This window comes from Ischnura elegans, chromosome 3, assembly GCF_921293095.1.
Source record: "Ischnura elegans chromosome 3, ioIscEleg1.1, whole genome shotgun sequence".
In the NCBI taxonomy this organism is placed as follows: Eukaryota; Metazoa; Arthropoda; class Insecta; order Odonata; family Coenagrionidae; genus Ischnura; species Ischnura elegans.
In genome coordinates this window covers 123187798-123210010 of record NC_060248.1, presented here as the reverse complement: position 1 = coordinate 123210010, position 22213 = coordinate 123187798, and the positions used below count along the sequence as shown (strand labels likewise).

The window sequence follows — 22213 nt, the reverse complement described above, 5'->3', positions numbered from 1 at the left end:
AATCATGGAAAGCATTGTTTCGTCAATCATTATGCCAATTCACAACTGACGAAGCCATTTTTCTATGCACTTAATTAGTTCATTTACGTGATCATTCTATTATTTTGGTATTTTCCACTGAAAATTCAAAAATTAACTGATGAAACAGTATCGCGGTTATTTAATGCCTCAAATGTTTCCATTGGTGTATGTTTATTGTTTCTGTATGTTAAGCGGCAGTGAAGTGAAATAACGCATTACATTTGTTTCTACAGGCGAAAACGGTGGAAGGTTGTATAACGCTGCCGCCTTGGAAGACTTTTTTCTATCAGATAATGTAATATCTTCATCATCTACGGTAAAAAGTTTGCTAAGCTTGAAAAATGATGTGATTAAAATTGCCGTTGTTGAAAAAATGTTTCTTTTTGAGTGTTACGCTCGCGACATATTTTAAATAACACACCGAGTTTACCACGGCACTGCAAACGAGACTTAGTTGTTCTGTGAGTTCTTCCAGCGGCCACCAGGGGATGCTCGGCTACCCACGTGACAAAAGAGAGCGCCAGTACGACTCCGACCACTGACGCGAATAGTTCACCCTTGTAAATCCGCAACGGAGAATAAATACGTCCATCCGGACAATTCACGCTGAGTATCATTGCTTGGTACATCCTACATCATCGCTAAGGCGCACTACCTACCTTTAGAGGCATCATTGCAAGAAATACCTCATACTGCAAGGGTTTTTTCGGGGAGTTGTATGTAAAAAAAGTTCTGTTTCGTCTATGTTATATGACGCGGGGAATACTTCTAAAGATACTTATGATCGGAGTCCTTTCTTCCTCGACTTCGGGTTTACACCGCAGGCGTCACCAGCAATTATGAGGGGAGATAACGCTTTGGTGCTTCGCATTAGTATAATCAACCTTCCGCACTCTTAAAATTCTCGATTCGCAATCTATCCTTGAAATAATCCGCTTTAGGCTTGGGCGTAGCCTCTTTCTCAGAAGTTCCCGCAGATTTAAATGGGCAAAACCACCCGAACAAATCTCCTTATAACTCTTCATCGTCTGCATTCCTTGGGTGCTTTTGTTTTTTTTTTAATTTTCAGAGCGAATGGGAAGATCAATTAATTTCGACACTCTCATATTAATCCTTTATTTTTATTTTCTCGCTTAGACGTGTTTGGTGTTTTTTTGGCCATGGTGACTGCCTGCCATCAAATGCTTTCTATTCACGAAACTCACGAACGTGCGGGTATGCTGCCGACTGCTTTCTGCCGCCCGAGGAACAAAAGAAGATGAAGCATTCACGAATGATAATGCCACAATATTTTCACCAAAATTAACTACTTATTTATCGAACGACAGTTTACCACATAAATTTGAGACTGAGCACTCCATTAACTTCATTTCTAACAGATCGCTAGCAATTACAGAGGTTAAGGAGTCTTGATGAAAGTCTTCCGGCGGTGAAACCCTCGCTATGGCGAGAGCCAACACCAAAAGGGTCTCGTAAAAACGAATTTTTTAACACGCTTATTATAGGGTCAATTGAGGGTGCATTGGCTATCTCTCGTTATAGCGGGAGTGTCGCTATAGCCCGTACTCGCTTTAACGAGGTTCCACTGTACTTATTTATTTGCAAAAATTAATCTTGGTAATTTAAATTAATCTTAGTTAATTTAAATTTAATAGGATTAAATAGGCCTATTGCGTTGGGGGCTTATCAACAAACAACAATGGATGTTCACCATCTTCCATATCCTGGATAAGGGCTACCTACCTAGGCAAGACTTGGACCTGTACATTTCTGATTGGCAGGCAAGAGCTTTAGCCCACCACCTAGGCCGGCTTTACACTTGTGGCAACGCTTTTTGCGTCATCACTGACATAAAACATCTGATGAAACTCGATGTCAAGATATTTATATAGCATAAAATGATCATTTGTGGATGAGGTACAATTGACAAAAACATTTTGTACTCACCGGAGGAACGCTGGGGCAGGAACTTCGGGAAAGGAATTCTAGGAGCTTCTCCTTGGCCTGCTTCTCAGCCAATCTCGCCCTAAGCAACTCTCCCTTCAGCCTCTCTGCTTCAGCGGCCTGCTTCTCTGATTCCTCCACCAGCCGAGCAGTCAGGAGTTCAGCTTCCCTCGTTTTCCGTTCCAAGGAAACCTTTTCCTCTTCCGTCTATACAGATATGCGTTCATTGAAAAAGAGACAAGATTATTAAGAATGATTTGAGATACATTTCAACAGGAAGAGTAAATAAAATACTGCGGAAAATTATTTAATTGCATCACTTTTCATTAAGATGAATTTCCAATACATGCACTCTCAAATTAATGACCTGATTTATTGAACTAAAACAAGTAAATAAATATAATGCTATTTAATGTGACATGAGGATATTATGAATTTAATCACTGGTAACTTCATGCACAAACTCAAATCCTTCCATAGTGTCTCCCAGTTGGAGAAGATAATTTTCATTCAGCTGCAATAATGGTTTACTGCACTTTATTGCTATACTACAATATCATGCTCCAGTCTTTTTTCTCCAGATAATTTTCTACTTAATAGGCTACAAAGCTTGTCAATACATGAACAAAATTTCTAAACGAATAGTAAATAAACCCACAGTTTACTGTCAAATATCCTCTAAATAGCAATAGCTCACTTCTTACAGCCCACCATTACAATGGAGCTGCAATATTACTAACATGCATATAATGAAATTTTGCAAATAAATCAGTTTGCTATGGCCCTGATAAAATTTACATGCATAAGTGAAGGGAAGCTTCAATGATACGAAATTTGGCAATAACCAACAGGGTTGAAACCAAGTCAGTTTACATATCCATCGTAGAATGCTGAAAAGAATAGGGATGAGTGGAGGGGAAGTGCTCTGTGGGGAAGAGACTTGGGGATAAACACAAACCAAGGCCTGAGCTCGACAGCCAAAACATACAACTGGTTTAAGCTATGATACCGTGTCTGGCCAAAATTGTTCAGTGAATCCTCAAACTGTAAAAGTCAAGTGTGTACACTTATTATTTAATCCTTATTTTATTCTTTAAAATAATTGGAACTCAAGTTCAGTTGCCAGTGACCACTTTGCACTTTCAGCATGGAAATTTACCTCCAGTAGCTGACGCCTTCCACATTTACAGTAATCATAACTACACTGAACTGGCATGCAGACGTAACTGAACGATTTTCCAACCAGTGAGCACTGTGTCTTCTTCCATCCTTTAAATTGAAGTGATTATTTAAAAAGATACATACTCCGGTTGACTCAGATTTTGCAGAGGGAATTGGTAAGAGGGATAAAAATGTCACGAGTTTTGTCACAGAAATGCATAAAAGGTTTTTATTGAACTCACAAACACGGTATGTGAAGGTTGCAGAATTAATTGATGAAGAAAAGTCACTTCTGGCACTCTTTTTCATCCAACTAAGCAAGGGTCTTAAGTGAGACAATGGTATGACTCACAACACTCACTTTTTGAGCACTATGCCTCATCCGAATGATCTCTTGCTCTGCTTCGGCTGCTTTTTGACTCAAAAGATTAGCCTCTTCCTCAGCCACTCTTGATTTCTCTGCCAGCAAATCAGCCGTTTCCTCTGATCGTCTCTAAATTAGAACACACAGATCCACTTAATGCCTTGATTACTTTGCCTTTTGAACCATGTAAAATTGTAAACTTGACAAGATCTATTCCACTTTATTGTTGCCTGAATGATAACTGCTATTATTATTACCTTTAATCAAAATGATAGTCCCTTGGATCAAAAACATGTTAGTTTTCTGTGCTTAGAAAAATTTACACAGTTGAAGGCAAAAATTCTGACTGAAGAAACTGATAATTTTGGATAAAAATCACAACTGTAATAACGATAAGTGTAGACAAGTTTCAGAGAATTTTATTGTGCTCCAAGAAAAATGTGAGACAACAAGACACCCGAATGGCCAAAAAAATAGGCAACAACCTGAAATTTTTTGGCAAATGACTCTGTCACAGCATGCAAGCAAAAATTACCAGAGCCTCATTGGCAAGACGAATTTCTTCCTGGTACTGCAGTAGCCTCTGTTCCATGGCTGCACGCTCCCTCTCAGCAGCTTCACGAAGCTGTTTCTCACGAGCTAGTTTATTCCTCTCCACCTGCCTCCTGCAAGAAAGATAGAAAATACAAATGAGGCAGCCCACAATGATCAGACCAGCCGGATGTGTGGACATGGGCCCTTAGCTTCCTTAAATCCTCTGAGAATATGGCGACTGCATGCAAAAGACTAATTCAGCTAGAAGACGGATTAAATTATTTAATAGCTAAAATAATGCATATAATGGAAATGGGAAATTATTTACATCTGCTGTTTATTAGAAGAAATTACAATGGGAAAAGAATACTCAATGACTTCACATGGAGACATGTGATGCTATGGTACTTGGCAACCTATTCACAATTAAATTAAGATTGGTATCACATTGCACAGATGGGCGACTAATGTTATGCATTATTCCAAGGGATAAAATTTGGAAAAGGTAAATAAAGTAACATGTATTGTGCTGGAAAATTCATGCATTCACATGAATACATACATATTGTCACTCTTTCATAGCATATACTACAGATTTTATTGTGCTGAATACCAGATAAAGTTATGTACTTTGCTAGTGAATTAAAAAATAGCAACACAACTAGTGAGTGATGCTAAAACTAAACTAAAATATACAACTTATACAAGAACGACAGATCATATGAGTTAATATCATATGTTTGTGGTATACAAACAAGTGTAAAACAGAATAAACAGGGGAGAACTCAATTAAAACAATGGCAGGACAACCAAGGAAACTTAAAATATGGACCAAAATGACACTCGAAGAGGCAAGGAGTAAGGTTAAAGCACAAGTTGGCCCCCCCACCCTAAAAAAAAAACGACTATGAATCTGGGCCTAGGAGTGGAGACATCAAGAATATCTTAAACTTGGTAGTGATCAGTTAAAACTTATTCAAATGCTATCAACTGAAGTTGACAAAATTAAATTATAGAAATAAATATGAGCGGCATTAAAAGTATTTACCGGAGCCATAAAATCCATTAAGGTACCATTGGACCTGGCACATCTAGCCTGAGTACAGCTGTCATTTACTTAAATTACTCAGTGAAATGTGTATTTAGTGATAAGCCCAGGTAATTGAAAAAAATTAACTTCACAATTACAGATGAACTGACCTTGACTTTTCTTCCTTGGCTTGAGCTTTCATTTGTTGAACTTCCATGCTGTCTGGCTTTCTTCTTCTCATGAACAAATCATGATTTCCAATACATAAGTCTAATATCTGTATTAAAATGTAGAGTAAAAAGACAATAAATTTTTAAGGGAATATAATTTGAACTCCAAGCTACAACTAATTGATGGGATGATTCATCACTCCCATATGATACAATGCTTTCCAAGAATCTCCACTTCAAAAAGAAGAAAATTCTAGTTAATATTACATACTATTTATTCAAGTATTCTACTCAGAAATAACCAATTTCTTCAGGTAATCAGGTAAATTCATTTAATTGAGTGCTTAAAAAAATGTTCAGCATTAAAAAGTCAAAAGAGTTTACTGTTCATACATGAATTAGAGTTAGCGATTAAAATTAACTTATTCAGTTACATACTTGGAATCAGGATAATGTCATTTTCAATTCAATAAAATGTTATCAGATACTTGCAAAAACAATATGATTCTCTGTTAATTTAAATTTCTTCTCAATTTTTTTCTGAAATCTGTCCGGTATAGTCACCAAAATCATATTGCATCACTGAACAGTACCGTATAAGCGCGTGTAAGAGGCGCACCTTTTTTCCCAGAAATTGCAGCCGAAAATGAGGGTGCGCCTCTTACACAAACTTCTTATCTTCCCCCTCCCCTTCACCAGTCGCAAGTCCAAGGGGAACTGAGTGGCCTTGGTTATCAGCGTGAGTCAGTCATCTGAAACCCTTGGTCAAAAACAAGCGGCAGGGAGGGGAGTTTCTCCCTTAGTGACGTATTTTTAAAATGCTCCTGTTTGCTTTTCTTGTAAGCATCGCGCCGTCACGTCGGTACCCCAGAGGTGAACATGGAAAAGATCGCACAGGGTTTTTCGCTCCGGAGGGCGTGCTAAATTTACTGCCATGAGTGGGCATCCCGCGGCATTTATACTGCATACAGTAATCAGTTATCAAACATAGATAAACGCGTATTTTTGAAGGACATACCTGGTTAATAGTCAATATCTGTCTTGCCGAGTAATTTCCATTACGCTGAGGACCTGATTTTCCAAAAATCATCTTCAGACGCTAATATGAGGATGAATGCAACTGAAAATTATATTGGTGTCAAAACCTGCGCTTTAAAAAATTCGAACGAGTGTGTTCATTGTTGGACTAAATTGTGGATGGAAGAAATCAGAAATGCTTATAAGTGAAGAGCACGGAAGGAGAGGTCCAGGGGAAGGAGCGCGATCCCTCCGTCTTCGAAGCAAGCAACGAAATACGGAGGGGAAGGAGCGCGCTCCCTCTCCTCCGTATTTCAAGCTACGAGGCTATGAGCGAAGGAGCACGGGAAGAACACGTCCGATCTTGCATGTGACGTCGTTGCCTTCAAAGCAAAGGGGCGAAGGCGCAGCAATGTGATATACGCAGTTTGCGTTGCCTAAAGTTTCCAGTCCGTCTCGTCTTGTTTGAATGCGCTTATGCTACGCTTGTTTCTTCCGAAATTATCCTGTTTGGACTATTTTGAATATTAGTAGCCTTGTTGTAACTATAAATCTTAGTGTCAAACAATTAGAGCTTAAAAAACTTAAATTCTGTCAGATATGCGTCGCGTTAGATCTCTTTCTTTTTTTGAACCTCGTGCGTGTCATACAATTATTGAAAGCTATCGAGATATCTTCGGGCTCAGTAGATGACTCACCTAGCATTTGGCCTCCATAAACTGGCAGATCGATCAAGGTCAGTTGGTAAGACGGGGTAGGGATGAAACATGTTTCCATTGTTCCCCTGTAACTTGATGTTTTCCTATTTTCCTGAGGGGTCTCGGAAAGGAAAAAAAAAATGGCAGAGGCATTGGCTGATGGAGGGCCGAGTGTGGTTCCGTTAAATCTACGACGTGATTATTATCCTACGGTGCTGAGATTGCCCCGATTGTTCTCCAAGCTCTTGGGAAGGTTCATGCTAAGTGCCTGTCGTGTTTTGCCTTAACATTTTCCACGGCTGCAATTCTATTGCAATACTCCTGCGAGAGCATTTAAACAAAATTTTTCGAGAATAGGAAGGTCTTATAAGGTTTATACTACTTACTAACATACTTAAGGTTTATAAATACTTCTAGTCTCTTGTAAAAATATGCCAATGTTGTCCATGTCAGCAACAGAAAGTGCCTCTCAACTATTTGTAGCCTTACAGTAACTTAAGTTTCACCATTTTGGAAAAACATACTACCATCTAAGATACAATTTGAATATAATTAGAACTTTCAATTCATATATAATGTCTCAATTTAAGAATGAACTAATTCTTCCAGATAGTAGAACTACCTATAAAGCCATGTCACTTTGGGTGTGCCCTAACCCTAGCTACCCACCATCCATTATTATCCTCATCTGTCATCCCCATGAATTGCTATGAACAGTTCTTAAAGACTTCACAACTTCAGTTGATAACAAAAAGGAATTACAACGGGAAGCTACAAAAATTGACTCTGCAATTTGAATGCAGTGTTTTTATAGCACAAGGTAAAAAATAAATCATTTAAATAGGAGAGTCGACTTTTTCAGACCCCCTTGTCAATGTACGAGAAGTTTCCATTCCCATGGGCACAATTTTACCATTTCCTTTTTCCACACTCCCTGCTATGAATGAATGGAATTTTTTAAGTGAACTTCCTCAGTTTGGACTGCAACTGCAATATTTACCTCAGTAATTAGGCAGCATTAAAAAAATTTCACCCATGTACGGATATACATACGTTAAAACAACCCTTCAGGCTACACCACCAAAGAAGCCATTAAGTATAGAAGAAATATCAGAGATAACAGACAGTTATCCATTGACAGTGACAATGACACATGTAAACACCATTTAAGACATTCTCTTAGGAGAGGTTTGCTTTTTCCTAACTGGGATTGCAAAAAAAACGGTCACACTACTCAAACTAGATTTGGAAAGTTAGGTCTAGCCCTTTTGAGGAATTTTCCACACTCATTTGTGAGCATTTGTCCAGCAGGCTATCAGCTGAAATTCAGCTACATTCTCTGATTTTCATACAAAAACTAGGTGGCAAAGCAAACCAACTGAACTTACAATAAACTTACATGTTTATTCATCCTGACCTTCTTAGAAAAGAAAACAAAACTAGGAGATGACTTGTCAACGGGTTTAATGATAAATTTCTTGTCATCATAGCTGATGTTCCTAATTTCAGACCACGCAAAAGAAGTTTTTGGTGTCAATTTATTCTCCTTCTCATAAATATTCAGTCCCAGCGCAGTTACTCCAAGCCACAAGTCAGTCTCCTTCTTGTTCTGGAAAAATAAATTACTATATCAGCAAACATAGAGGAAAAATACCTATGTAGCATAATTCTTTATTATAACAACTAGTATTTTTATTAGTATCTGACTCTTGCAAAAAATGCTCACTTCTCTTTGACCAAAATATATTCGATGATTAAACACCAAGAGAAAGTATACCTTGAGATATTAGCTTAATCTATGAAATGCCTTATGGTGAACATTATTAGTACTATTACTACTACGATGTGGTACAATAGAACTAATAAAATGAAATAATACTTTTATTTTTTGTAACATGCATTAGATTACAGCCTTCAAGCTTTGAAATCCCAACACACAAATCACCTTCACATTGTGGGAAATGGCTCCAATTACAATGCTTGCTTCATAACTTGGCTAATTTACGAGTATATACGATGCAATTGATTAAGAATCATAGACAAATGTGTGATAAAAAACTTAAGACACTATTAGTGTTATTAGAATGCATTACGGTGAATCAAAAGAGAATCTTCTAAATAATTTGTAAAAGCCATCAAGATTAGTGGAACGGAGCAGTAAGGAGAATGGACCATAAACCAAAATGATTACACACATTGGTAAATTGCACTTATGTGCTCCTAAGTGGGAATGCAGTTATATTGAGGAGCTATGTTGCCTCCAAACATGAGAAAAAATCTACTAGATCAATGCAAATAAGGTCAAGTGAAATAAAGAGAAGCTTCATCAAACAAAATACATCCAAAACTAACCAGACTTAAGGAAGAAAGCATGACTGTTAAGACTCATTATTCCAACTCAAAACTTACACTGATATGGAAGTAGTTCACACCATACATATTTAAATCCTGAGCTATTTTAAGGTATTCCATTTCAGCTTCATCCCTTGACATTCCCCGATGGTCAGCATACCTGCAAGAGATCACAAAGGTTATGACATTTGGTTGCATATTGAAGCCTCTTTTGTTTGAATCAAAAATGAGGGGAGAATCAAAAATCACAATTTGAATCAAAAATGCACAAAATATTCCACCAGCACAAACTATTACTGGGGACCGTAGGTTTAAGAAATTTAATTATTTTTTAACATACATGGTTCCCACTCAAGCTAAATTAAAAAATTCATGTTTTTTTCAGATTTTCACGGTCTAATGATAAGCCATTTTAAGCAGAAATATTGATCACATAACAATCATCGGCCGCTCGTTAAATAAAAATTTAACAAACGCGACAGATGCCGTGAATGCAAATGCAACAACGAAAGTGCTATCTCTCCTGACGTTACCTATTGTTAGCAAAATTCAGGAATGGCTAAAGGTTGTGAATGGGAAAATGGAGGGAATGGTGAGTGAAGAAGCGTCACCAGGGTGAATGAACACTTTAGTTACCGGTCTTCCAATTACAGGCTTAAAGTCAATTGTCGTCATGGCAAACGGACCAATAATTGCGCTTCGAATATACGTGTGCAGATAAATGCGTGGACAGCGCCTCCACTTGACTGACCTTGAAACATGATCAACATACTGAATGTTCTTTTGATTACGAATCGTGGTTCTACAATCTGAGAGATGTTTTAGGTTTTATGATGAAATACATGGCTTATTCACGGTTTTAAGGTTTTCACGGTTGAGTGGGAACCCTGATATATTATGCGAGAAATTTTAACACCCTTAACCATCAGCTCCAAGCAATTAAAAAAATCTGACAGGCTGATATTTACGAATGAGTTCACTCGGACTTATTAACAAGACTTTCTTGAAGCCTTGCAACAACATATGAAATTTCAAGGAAAAGACATGGAATGAAAAATGTATTTTCAAAGAATTTTAAAATAAGTTGTCATTTAAATCAATGCAAAAAGAACATGAAACGAAGGCTCATATAAAATTTAATCACAATTTTCTATACACAAATAATAGATCCACAAATTTCCATAGAATCACAAAATCTCTCAGCCCTTTAAGGTCCAATGGACATATATGTCCCAAATTTTTTAAATACCCTCAAAATTAAATGAGAAGGTGTATGATGACAAGAATTGGATGAATTGAAGAATAGGCTATTGGCTTCTAGTCTTAAATTCTTTTTGTGATGTCCTTTAAGTATTGTAGTTTCCAAATTGTTAAGAACTTTCACTTGAAATGCTGTTTACGAAGTGGAAATTTGATAGTTTATAACAAATCAATGAGAAGGTCAACTATAACAGGACTTTTGGTTAATAATTTGTGTGGGCCAAGCCTGTGGAGTTTGTTGTGGCATTTGTGCTTTAATTTTCACAATATTAGTGTTTTTATGTCATGGGACACACATACGTCCCTATGGACCATAAGGGAGTGAGAATCGGTATTATTTCACGTCCCAGACTGTTTCTCAGAAACTTTTAGAGATGAATTCAATTGATTCGGCTTTAACTTTGTGAAAATCCATGTTGAAATGAAAATATACAACCTTGGTAACTTTCATGTCGTACCAATAAATTTTTCACAGGAAAATTTATTGGTACGACACGTTTCGACGCTGAGGCGTCATTATCAAGTACTTGATAATGACGCCTCAGCGTCGAAACGAGTCGTTTTTTTCATTTCTTTTAGAGATATTGCTTTCATATAAACATTTTTGAAATCTACTCATTAATATTAGCCTGACAACATATTTTGTTATCCAATCTAATGGCTGCAAAATTAATGGACCTTAAAGGGTTAAAACATTAAAACATCAAATTACATTATGCCAATAATATGGGTGGAACAAAATCCCAATTAAAAAAGCCCTAAGGCAGGGGTCTTCAACCTATTTTCATGCAAGGGCCAAAAGTCGATTTCACATCGTCTGTAAGGCCACAATGATCCACGTCACTTTACCACCACATTAATAAAAAAACATGACTTCAAAGAGCAGTCCTCCATATTATTTCTACTGTATAGATACCTTTTTCTCAACTTATCCGCAACCAAACTCTACAAATGAGGTACCAAAATGCACAGAATTTATCAGAGAACATGCGACGGCATATCTTACTTCCTAAATATTACTATTGCTTCCTAAAATTGGTTTAAAAAATCGATTATAAAAAATAATCGATTCCGGCAAGATTGTCCTCATCCCAAGAATACAGTTAACACCGTCGGATTCCACCATGCCTTTTAATTTGACTTGCAGACAATTTCCCATAAAGGTTTCCTATGCGATGACTGTTAACAAGGCTCAGGGTCAGACTTTGCAAAGAGCTGGCTTATTCCTCCCCGACCCTGTATTCTCTCATGGCCAACTTTATGTAGCATTCTCTAGGGTAAGATCTTTTCAAAATATTTTTGTAAATATTAAGGAAAACGCTAAACAAGTATTAACAGAGGATAGAGTGATTACTTCCAATGTTGTGTTTAAAGAGGTCCTCTGACCTCAATTTGTACATGAACATTCCAATTAAATTTGTACATAAGACCCTGCCTTTTTTTTCTACATTTTAAAATTAGAAACGCGCCTATCCCTCTGTGGACCTGCATTGAAAAGAGTGGGGGAAGCCCGCTGGGAGCGGGCACAGCACGCTCGTAATCTTTATTACTTAAGAAGTTCAATCAAGCAATCAATCCGATTTCTGACATTGTTTATTTTTGATGAGTGTGTGTATATTTGGTTCGCGATACAATATTTTCTCTAGCCCCTAGAGGCCAAAAGAAATTAGCCGGTGGGCTGCATGCGTTGAAGACCCTTGCCATAAGGTATATTTCATCCCTACTCTTCAATTTCACTCGCCAATCCATGTTTATGGATCTAGATAACAAGGCATATCCAGAAAGTAAGTGCCATCATGAAAAAAATATGCCTGTGCCATGTGGTGATGAAGGGCCAAGGGTGTTTTTTATAATCTGTGACGAAGTCATTTTTGACTTACCGTATTTTCCGGCGTATAAGACGACTGGGCGTATAAGACGACCCCCAACTTTTTTGTTAAAATATATAATTCGTGCTATACTCTCCGTATAAGACTACCCCTTTTCCAACGCACACTACCGGTAAATAAAAAACATCAGATTTGATTTCAATATAGAAATTTTTAATTAATATGCTTATGACATCATGGCATGACATGATAGCATGAAAACGGTCACTAATAAACATAAGTCAGTTCCTCATAAAACATATAAAACTAAAACAGTGCAAGTGGATTAAACTTTTCCTAAAGCAGTCTGATACAAGGAAGTTAACAAACGATAGAGAGAGCTCGCAAGTCACTGCGAGTCAGCAACGCAGTTTCCATTTAAAAACCTTTAAAATCCTCCTGTTCGTCATTTGATATCATCAGTACATCAATAACGTCTTGTTCTACATTTGTAAGGCAATCATCATATGGATCAAATTCCGTATCAGATGGTGTGGTCTCAGCTTCGACTTCCTCTTCATTTTGCCACAACTAGTCGTCCTCCATACCATCTAACGAATTTGATATGCCACACTTTTTGAAAGACTTGATTACTGTTTTTGCATCAATGTCATTCCAGGCTTTTATAACAAATTTGCACAAAACATCCAACTGTGGAGCACGCATGTTTCCTCCTTTTGTGAATGACTTCTCACCGCTAACCATCCACTCATTCCACTGTTCTCGAATGCGATCTTTAAACGGCTTGTTTAGGCACACATCCAGTGGCTGTACCAATGATGTCAATCCTGCAGGAATAACTGCTGAATCTGTATTTAGTCTCGCAAGCCTTTCCTTGGTGCTGGGAGTTAAATGAGCCCTGAACATATCCCACACCAGTAGGCTACGTTTTTTAATAAGTCCACCTGGTCGCCTGCTCCATACGTTATCGTAGTGTTTCGGGGTGTGGTGCCCATATTTCGAATGGGAGGTAGTGTACTGCCTTTTGCTTCGTATGTCAGTGTTAAAGCCAGTTGTCTGATTTATATTCCGTGCTCACGCGCCTGTTAATGCATTGCATTCACAACTGTCCTCTGCTGATTGTGTTGAAGTGCCTCCGACCGTTGGTTTAATTGTCTTGCTTGGTTCTCCCTTGGCCTCCTTTTAACATGGAAGTTCACAAAGCCTGGTATATTAGATCTCAGCACTGGGTTAGGGTTAGGGTTCTGCAAATGTGTGAAGTGTTTGTTCAGTGCGGCCACCCCTCCTCCTTGCTGCCACATTCCCGGCGTATAAGACGACCCCGACTTTTTAAAAAAGATTTTAGGTGCTAGAAAGTCGTCTTATACGCCGGAAAATACGGTAGTTGTTAGCCTATGGCATTGAGATTCTCCCGATGGTTGTCAATCTCTTTGTAAGAGTCACACTATGTGCCTGTCGTATTTTGCTATAAAAATTTCTGTGGCTCAGCTTCTGTTGCATAACCCCTACAAGACATTTTAAACAAAAAAATGGTTCATGTGTAGGAAAAGCATCGCAGTGCAACGGCGCATGCAAAGGTAAGATGGGAACTCTTTCCACTCCCTCGTATGGGACGCTGAACTCACTGAAGCTAAAATTTAAAATTTTGGATCCAGATCCGATGCCTTTAGCATATTTGGATCTAAAGTATCCGATGAAGGGCAATATTCGCGGATATTTGGATTCGAGTTATACAATCCGACCATCCCTAGAAAAATGCCACCCACAAAACAAGGAAACCAAAGCAAACGTGCTGAGCACTGCAGCACAGCTGTGGCACTGAACCAAAACAATTTACTATCTGGATACACCTCGTATAATAAATATTTTACAATTGATACCAGAAGACATTGGCCAGTTAATATTAAAACTCAGGCCATTTAATGCATAATTAACCTTTGAATTTTTCTTTCACCTCCATTTCACACAATGGTCTTCATCAGCCTCATTCACTCCCATGAACATTACTTTCCATCCACCTCAAGTCATGATTCTGGTATAACACTTTTACTCTCCTCCATCACTCTAAATAAAGGCTTCCTAATGAAGCCATTAGGCAAAATTGCACTTGAATATTTAGTGAAGGCAATTGAATATATAGCAAAAAAAATTGCAAAGATTAGTGAAAATATTTGCTCTTTTAGATGCAGTGAAACGACTTTCTTCATTCTATCCCCATTCTTAGCTGGGCGAAGACACAAGATGGACATCTGGTGAACAGATGACAAAAGGGAAAGGTAGTCAACTATCGCCCTAAGGAGACAAGAGGAGATGTAAAAGTATGTATTAAATTAAAACACCAACGAATAGGTTTATTAGGACAATCATCTCATTAGTTACATGTAAATGTCTCCATATTTAACTGAGACCATGCATTCTAATTTCAGCAAAGGCAATCAAAAAATTTCCCCATGACAGCGTACTGCATGAACTACTGAATAGCTTACATGTTGTTGTTGTTTTCAAAGCATATGCAACTGGAATAAACCTTCAATTATGCATGCATTTATATCCCTCACATCTTTTCCAGCCAAAAATTCACCACTTACTCCAGGACCATAAAGAAGGCCCAAAATTAAATTTGCATTCACCATCTTATAATTTTCTATTTGCCCATAATAATACATAGTGATATTTGCTTGTTGCCACTCGAAGGATTGTCAACACACACTCATTTAACACCACATGTGCACAAGTTCCTACCATGAGACCATGGCCAACTGAAGACCTCATACTCAGAGCAATACAAGCACAAAACCCACAGTTCAACGATGACGAGAGAATGTTTTGCACATACAGTTAACTCTTGACTAGCCACCTCCCAATCATCTGGTTTGTAGATTATTCTGTAATTCTCTCCCACCTTACCCATATTTTTTTAAAGATATACTGAAGGTAAAATTAATGGCAATGTTGATAAAATCAGAATATTTTACTTAGAGCTGTGCATTAAAGTTAAATGATCTTTTGTGCCTTGTACTTTTAATACTTACGATTGCATTAAACGGAAATACTTTCAGGAAATTAAAGTCAAAATTGACTCAAGAAATAATAAAGGAAAATGATTGTCAAATTGACAAAGTAATTAAATATTGAAAATTGTTAAGTTATTAAATTACTAAACTAATTTTTTCAAACAAAATGTGAAACACAAAACAACAAAAAGTAAACATTGAGAGTTCAAGAACATGGGTAACATTGAACAAGGTAAAATAACACCAAAGTGGAGTGGGCATGGAGATTTTAAGAGTCAAACAATACCATGGCATACATGAAACAGGGAGCACTTCTGATTACATGAATGATCAATATGAATTTTCTCTCATGGCTCTCAGAGCATTTAACACATTGCGTACCGGGGTATTTAAATTCCTAGGAACGCCGATTCTGGAAATATGTGCTTATTAGGGCGTAATGCCTTTGGTTTAAACATGGTTAAAAAGCTAATGTTTAGAATATAACTTTACCCAAGCAAACGCTATGATGTATCAATTCATTATGAATAATGAGCAACAACTGAAAATGTACAAACGAATACGTATTGTACGCTTTAAAATTGTTTAGGTTGACGCGCCTAAATGATGAGAATCTTCGTTATCCGTACGCAACGTGTTAAGTAATTCACCGACTCAATTGATGTGTTAACCAGTGTTTTTAATTTTACTGATTCTTTGGATTCTCTGGGATTGAGTGCCTTTGCTTTAAATTACCTCACTCGTTATTAAAAAAAGAAAGATGGTTAAATTGACCACTAAACATAGGTTCATGAAATCCTATATTGTGATACTGCATTTACAATATGGACATCTGCAACCAGCAATTTGGTTAAGAAGCAGAAGTTACTTTGAATTTGGAGATTAATGATTTACCTCATGGCAACGGAAGGAGAAAATTACAATGTGAATACATAGTTATTTGAAAATTAATTGGCCAAAAATATGTAAGGTCACACGAAAACTTTCTTGAAGACCAATAGACACTTGGAATCATTGCTGAATTTATTCCCCTGGCCCATATAGATATAGATTTCAATTTCACTAAAAGAGTACTTCAGCAAAATATCAATATCCTGCCCCAAATACATAAATCAACCCCTTCCAAACATAACTTACTTTCTCACCATACCAGTACTCAACATACTACTATAAATATTGTAGAACATTCTCTTAACCTATTATGATAATACTACAATAGTAAATTCCCACCTTAATTGATATGTTGCATTCAGAATAAAAGATGATGATGCATGTACTGTGCTCTTGAGCAAAAAGAGTACTTGATACACTCAGGTATGTGTGTATTTTCACCACCATTAGCATGCAAGTCACATTAGTCATAATTCATACAAAGGCATCTCCATAACCAGTCAGCCAATGATTCATGGACCTTCAATTCCAGCTGCTGGCCATATCAGAACATGCCTGGACCTCAAGACATGACATTAAATTTGAAAAAGCCAGGATAATAGTAAAAGAAGGCAGAAATTATCCCAGACTTTTCCGAGAATCAATGGAGATAGCCTGGGCGGACACTTTTAATAGGGACGATGGCTACCACTTGGATGCCAATTGGAGGAGACTAATAAAACGGACCAATGAGAGAGCAGCAGGCACAACTGGCGGGACTGAGCCCATACACAAGGAGGACGAGAATTGTGGACTGGCATCTTCGACCTGAAGACGCTGGCAGTAGTGCCAGCGAAACTTAAACCAACAACCGACGCAGTAGCACCGGAAGAATGGATACATTTAAAAAAATGGAATTTGCACCATTTGAATTTTTTTCAGGTGCAGAAGGTATGGGCTTCCAGGATTTTCCTCCAAGGTTTTTTGGTTCCCCACTCCTGCACAAAATTAAAGCTCTCCATTTATTCTGAAAGTGGTTGGGAATTCATTCAATCGGTGAGTGAGTTAGTCAATCCCTCAAGTGGCATTGCATGGCATGGATGTGTTCATAACTGTGGTCACAGGCGGATTTAGGGGGGAGGGCACGGGGGCACACTCAAAAAATAGATAAGCTTTTTAATTCGGTTATCATTACATTTGTTTAGCTTTGTGTATTGCGGAGCTTTAATCATTTAATTCATATTACTTACTTTAACTCCATACCTCTCCTGCTTGATCTGACTGGTTGCAGCGAGTGCAATGAAATATCCCGTTACCATGGGCTGTACATTCGAGGCCAGTGCGATAATTGTGCATTTGCAATATGATAAATACATCATAGATAAGACCACGGAAAACATTTTATTAATTTACGATTGGTTATGTATTGAATATATCTTCTAATATTAATCAAAAGTTTTTTTTCCACTCCTCATCATCTTCTGCAATACTAGCGTAGCGAACAAGTAAATTTAAAACATTCTTTGTCGGCAAGTAAAGAAAATATTTACGTATTATGAAGGGAATTCGAAGGGAAATAATAAGCCTTGTACAAATATCCTTACATAAAAAGGTATTAATCCTCATGATTCTTTGCCCAATTTTCCTTTTTTAAAGATCTCGGAAAGCATTGAAGAAGTGAAGCTCATGCACAGATAATCAACATAGATAATCCATGCATGGATAATCATTTATTTACTGTACGTGGATTCTTTGATAATCCTGCAATGACGTGTCCCACAAACCACCTCTGTATACTGAACCCCCAAAAAATGATGTCACCATTTTCCCAGTCCAATCGAGTTCTTTACAAGGAGGTTTTACTGTAGTGTTGTAGTTTTTTTAGGCCACCCATAATTCTTCAAATTTCAAGCATTAGCCTTAAAAATATGAGATTACCTCATTTTCTCATTGGTATAAACAGTTCCCCAAGAATACATTCACTCTAGAATTACCAGAAACCCTCCTCATCAGTTTTAACTTGGATACTAACCAAGCCACATAAATGCATGGGAAACAACAACTTCAACTATGAAGCAATGTCTACCAGTAGCTTCTATTGCAGTAGGGTTAAAATTACTTAACTGTTTCATGGAGACCAAGAGAATAAGGTGTTCGTGCCAACTTCGCCTCACTCCTGCCAACGACAACTGGTAGCGATGTTCATGCTGAGCGAGAGAAAACCATAAACACATGCAAAGCACTACTACAAGTGTCACTTGTTAGTTAAATATCCATACGTAATCACTACACTTCATTCATGCACACTCGTACAATTCACTCAATTTTAACACGACTGTAATAATTGCATCACAACACGTTCGCATCACAAGCAATGCCAAAATGTAAATGACTACATATCTCCTCACCAAACTTTTATCTTCTCCTCCCACATTTCCAGTGTCATCTGATATTGATCGATGACTCGTTGAGGCAGAAGATCTTCACTTGCCAACGTTCCTGGCATGTACGTAGACTCATCGTAATCCCCATACTGAAAATGAAGCAGAATTTCACATGCAGTTAAACCTACAATTTATAAACTTATAATTTACAAAGTTTCACTACTGGACTACTGTCCTCGTCCTGATGGTACATACAGGGGAAACTAGATAAAAGAATTTTCGATTAGCAAAACCTCCATTTTACTGATTCAATAAGTATGTATCAAAAGCTATTTTGTCCCCTATGAAAAAATTGTATAAACCTGTATAAAATTTGTATACATTCTTATACATTGTCATGGCAGTTGTTTAAGAATGTATACAAATTTTATACAGGTTTACACAAATTTTTCATAGGGGGTAGGGGATCACCGTAGTTATCGGTTACAGTAATAACATGCAGGTGGGACAGGAAGGAGGCAAAAGGGCTTTGGTATTGGCAAAGGGGCCAGCTGTTGATGACCTTATAGTGAGTTTGACATTATAATGAAAGGAAAAATCATGACTCACAGATTGCGAGTCATCTGTTAACTTTTCCATACAAACGTTTTAGGCCTATCTTAAAGCATACACATTTTCGCATCTCACCATTGGAATTCTCAGCATTACAGTAAACTAAAATGGTATTACCTGGCATGAAATTAATTATTTATGTACTCATATCACACTCTAACATAATATTGAATCCAAAAATAAGCCTTCAAATTATGAAACTTCAACAAGACTGCCATTTGGGCCAAAGGTGATGAGCTTTTAATTGTATTTTCAACTATTTTTGTACTGAGATATTTTAAGTTCCATAATAACTCCATTAATATAATTGTATATTTTTGTGATTAAAATACAGATTCTTGAGCTTTTAAAATTTAATTCACAACATAGATAAATGTACCACCTACGAGGAACAAGTGAACAACAAGGCATTTGAAACACCTAGCTTGCCCAGTATTCAATTTTAAGACAAAAAAATATGATGAAAGTTAATTTACTCAGCAAATTTACAAATAATTTATTATTCAAAAGATAATCTTTTTAATCAAGGAGGTTACAGTAGCCCAAGTTTCTCAGTATTTGGTATATAGATTACAAAGTTCCCAAGGGAATACTTGTACATACACTTAATGTCATGTAAATGAAGTGCAAAGTGTTCTACATAATGAAGTAAAATCAATCTGAGGATGGAACCAGACTCGTGTTCTGAAACGTCGGCAGAATGGAGGGAGACCACCCGGCTGGAAGCCCGCATAGCCTTTTTTGTTCTACATAATGTTTGTAGGCACAATAATAATATATGCAGCCCCTCTTTTCATTATGGGACTATGAAAGTGCTTCGCATATACCAATATCATATGCTCTGATCGAAAAAATATGTTTTATATGTCGACAGCTAACACCAGGCTCAGAAAAAAGTCAGTGAATTGCAACTTCCACGAGGGATGAGATGGCTTAAAGATAGCGTACAGAAAAGAAAACAGACATATGCTACTTAAGAACTCCTTACAGCAGGAACTGCCGGGCCTTGGATTTATTTGGAAAGAAATATGGTGATCATCATGACAACTAGCTTGTGATACCTGACATAACTACTTCATAGTCATCAAAGCTTCCTTGACATCGATTCCTTAATAAATCCTCCCATTTCTAGGACCTAACGACCATATAATGTGAGATGGGTGATATTTTTGAGCTCCATTTCACACCTGCCTCATGGCTAACGGATGGAAACCCCAAAACATAAATGTAAGATGTCTATTGCATACGTGCAAACTCTCTGATTCAATAAGTTATTGAATTTGGGACAAGAAAACAAAAATTTACACCAAAAGGTACAGAAGAATGATGAAAATCCCAACGGATCAATCAAAGGAGGAACAATGAAGTCCTTAGTAAGGAAGCACATTTAGAGAGGAGGGAAGCTCCATGGAGACCTTAATAAGAAAGTAAAACGACTTAATGGGCCATACCTTGAAGCATGACAGCCTGATCAAGACGGTCATCAAGGGACAAGTCGATTGCAAGAGTGGAAAAGGAAGACATCACATAAAATACATGGAGCAGTAAAGAAGGATGTGAAAGAGAAGAAATATGCTGGGGTGACAAGATTAGCTGATATTAGAATTGAGAGGAGAGCTGAATCAAACCAATACGTATCAAAAATAATATTATCATTTTTAAGGCAATTTGGGGAAGCTGGATACATAGCATAGTGGTCTATTCAGTGACCTAGAAGGCCAAAGGACTGTGGTTGTGGTTTGGCTCCCATTCCAGGGGATTTTTTTCTCATGGCTATTACTTATTGTGAATTTCACCACCATTATCATGGCAGGCAAGAAATTTACCACAGAATCTAGGGATTGTTGACCAGTGATGGTACTCCTAAAATGGTATGAGAATTATGGCAAAGCAACCTTTGACTTACTTTGGCTTGCACTGCATAAGAGGCCAACAAGACAGAAGCTTCAGGTGGACAATAGATGTCCATGGACAAGATGGCTTGCTTGACTTGAAGGTAGAAGAAGTGCTGGGTGACTTCCTGGACAAGTTCCTCTGCAACATCTTCAGGGTAGAATTTAGCGAGGAACATAAATGGTGTGGTTGACTGGTGTGATATTCCTTGGTCTTGAACTGGTAAAGAATACATTAGAACTTTATAGTCCAAGTATAAGTGCATTTGTATGGAGTTGTCATGTAAAAACTAAACAAATAAATAATACATAATATTGTAAGGCATGAAATAGCCAGTAAAGAATAGAAAAAACATGGCAATGAATACAACACAAATGATATAATGCATCCAACAAATTACATACATAAAACAATAGCAATATTGCTGAAGATGAATTTACAATGCTATACAAAAATACTAGCTTCATGAATTCTTTAGTGCTATTAAACAAGTTGTCGTGAAGTGAATTTGCATTTGGTCTTGGATTTTTTTATTTCCAGAGATCTAATTGATAGGGGACTTTTATTGCCTGTATAAATTGAATACCGTGTGAGTGATACTATGGAATCATGTTGAGGTTCTGTCTCAGTTTAAATGTTAATAATCATTTGTTCTTGTGTTATACCTACAGTAGTCAGAACTTTTTTTCGAATGAATTTAAGTTTATGTAGATGACAATGTTTGTTTCTAAATGGTAGGTAATATTGTATTCTACATGTATAGGAATATGTAGTAAATTGGGTGTAAAGTCTTCTTTCAATTACTTCATGATCCTCTATTATTTTTTTGGCAACATGAAAAAACCCTTTGAAGGATGGGCAGTATCACACAGAACACACAAAATAAAGATGAAAAAACTCACATCAAGAACTGAATTTTCGGTGGCATTACCACCTTCCTCGGAGTTAGGTAAAAGACTGTAGGTAAAGGGTGAAAGATAGCTGAGGAAAGGGGAAATAGAGGGGAAGTAGGGTCCAAATGGGGGGGAAATGAGTGTACTACGGCAATTAAGGGATTATC

The 22213-nt window shown here is 37.3% G+C and overlaps 1 protein-coding gene across 1 annotated transcript in view; it reads right to left on the bottom strand.

The window, feature by feature from the left end:
* Positions 1 to 22213, bottom strand: part of LOC124156488 (merlin) — a 32166-nt gene that overhangs the window by 7879 nt on the left and 2074 nt on the right. Inside the window, exons 3-10 of the mRNA XM_046531059.1 lie at positions 21167 to 21372; positions 18673 to 18797; positions 9349 to 9451; positions 8339 to 8548; positions 5225 to 5331; positions 4026 to 4155; positions 3488 to 3619; positions 1969 to 2172 (exon numbers count right to left, since the gene is read on the bottom strand). Of these exons, the coding sequence (XP_046387015.1) occupies positions 1969 to 2172; positions 3488 to 3619; positions 4026 to 4155; positions 5225 to 5331; positions 8339 to 8548; positions 9349 to 9451; positions 18673 to 18797; positions 21167 to 21372 (1217 nt within the window). The remainder of the gene's footprint in view (positions 1 to 1968; positions 2173 to 3487; positions 3620 to 4025; positions 4156 to 5224; positions 5332 to 8338; positions 8549 to 9348; positions 9452 to 18672; positions 18798 to 21166; positions 21373 to 22213) is intronic.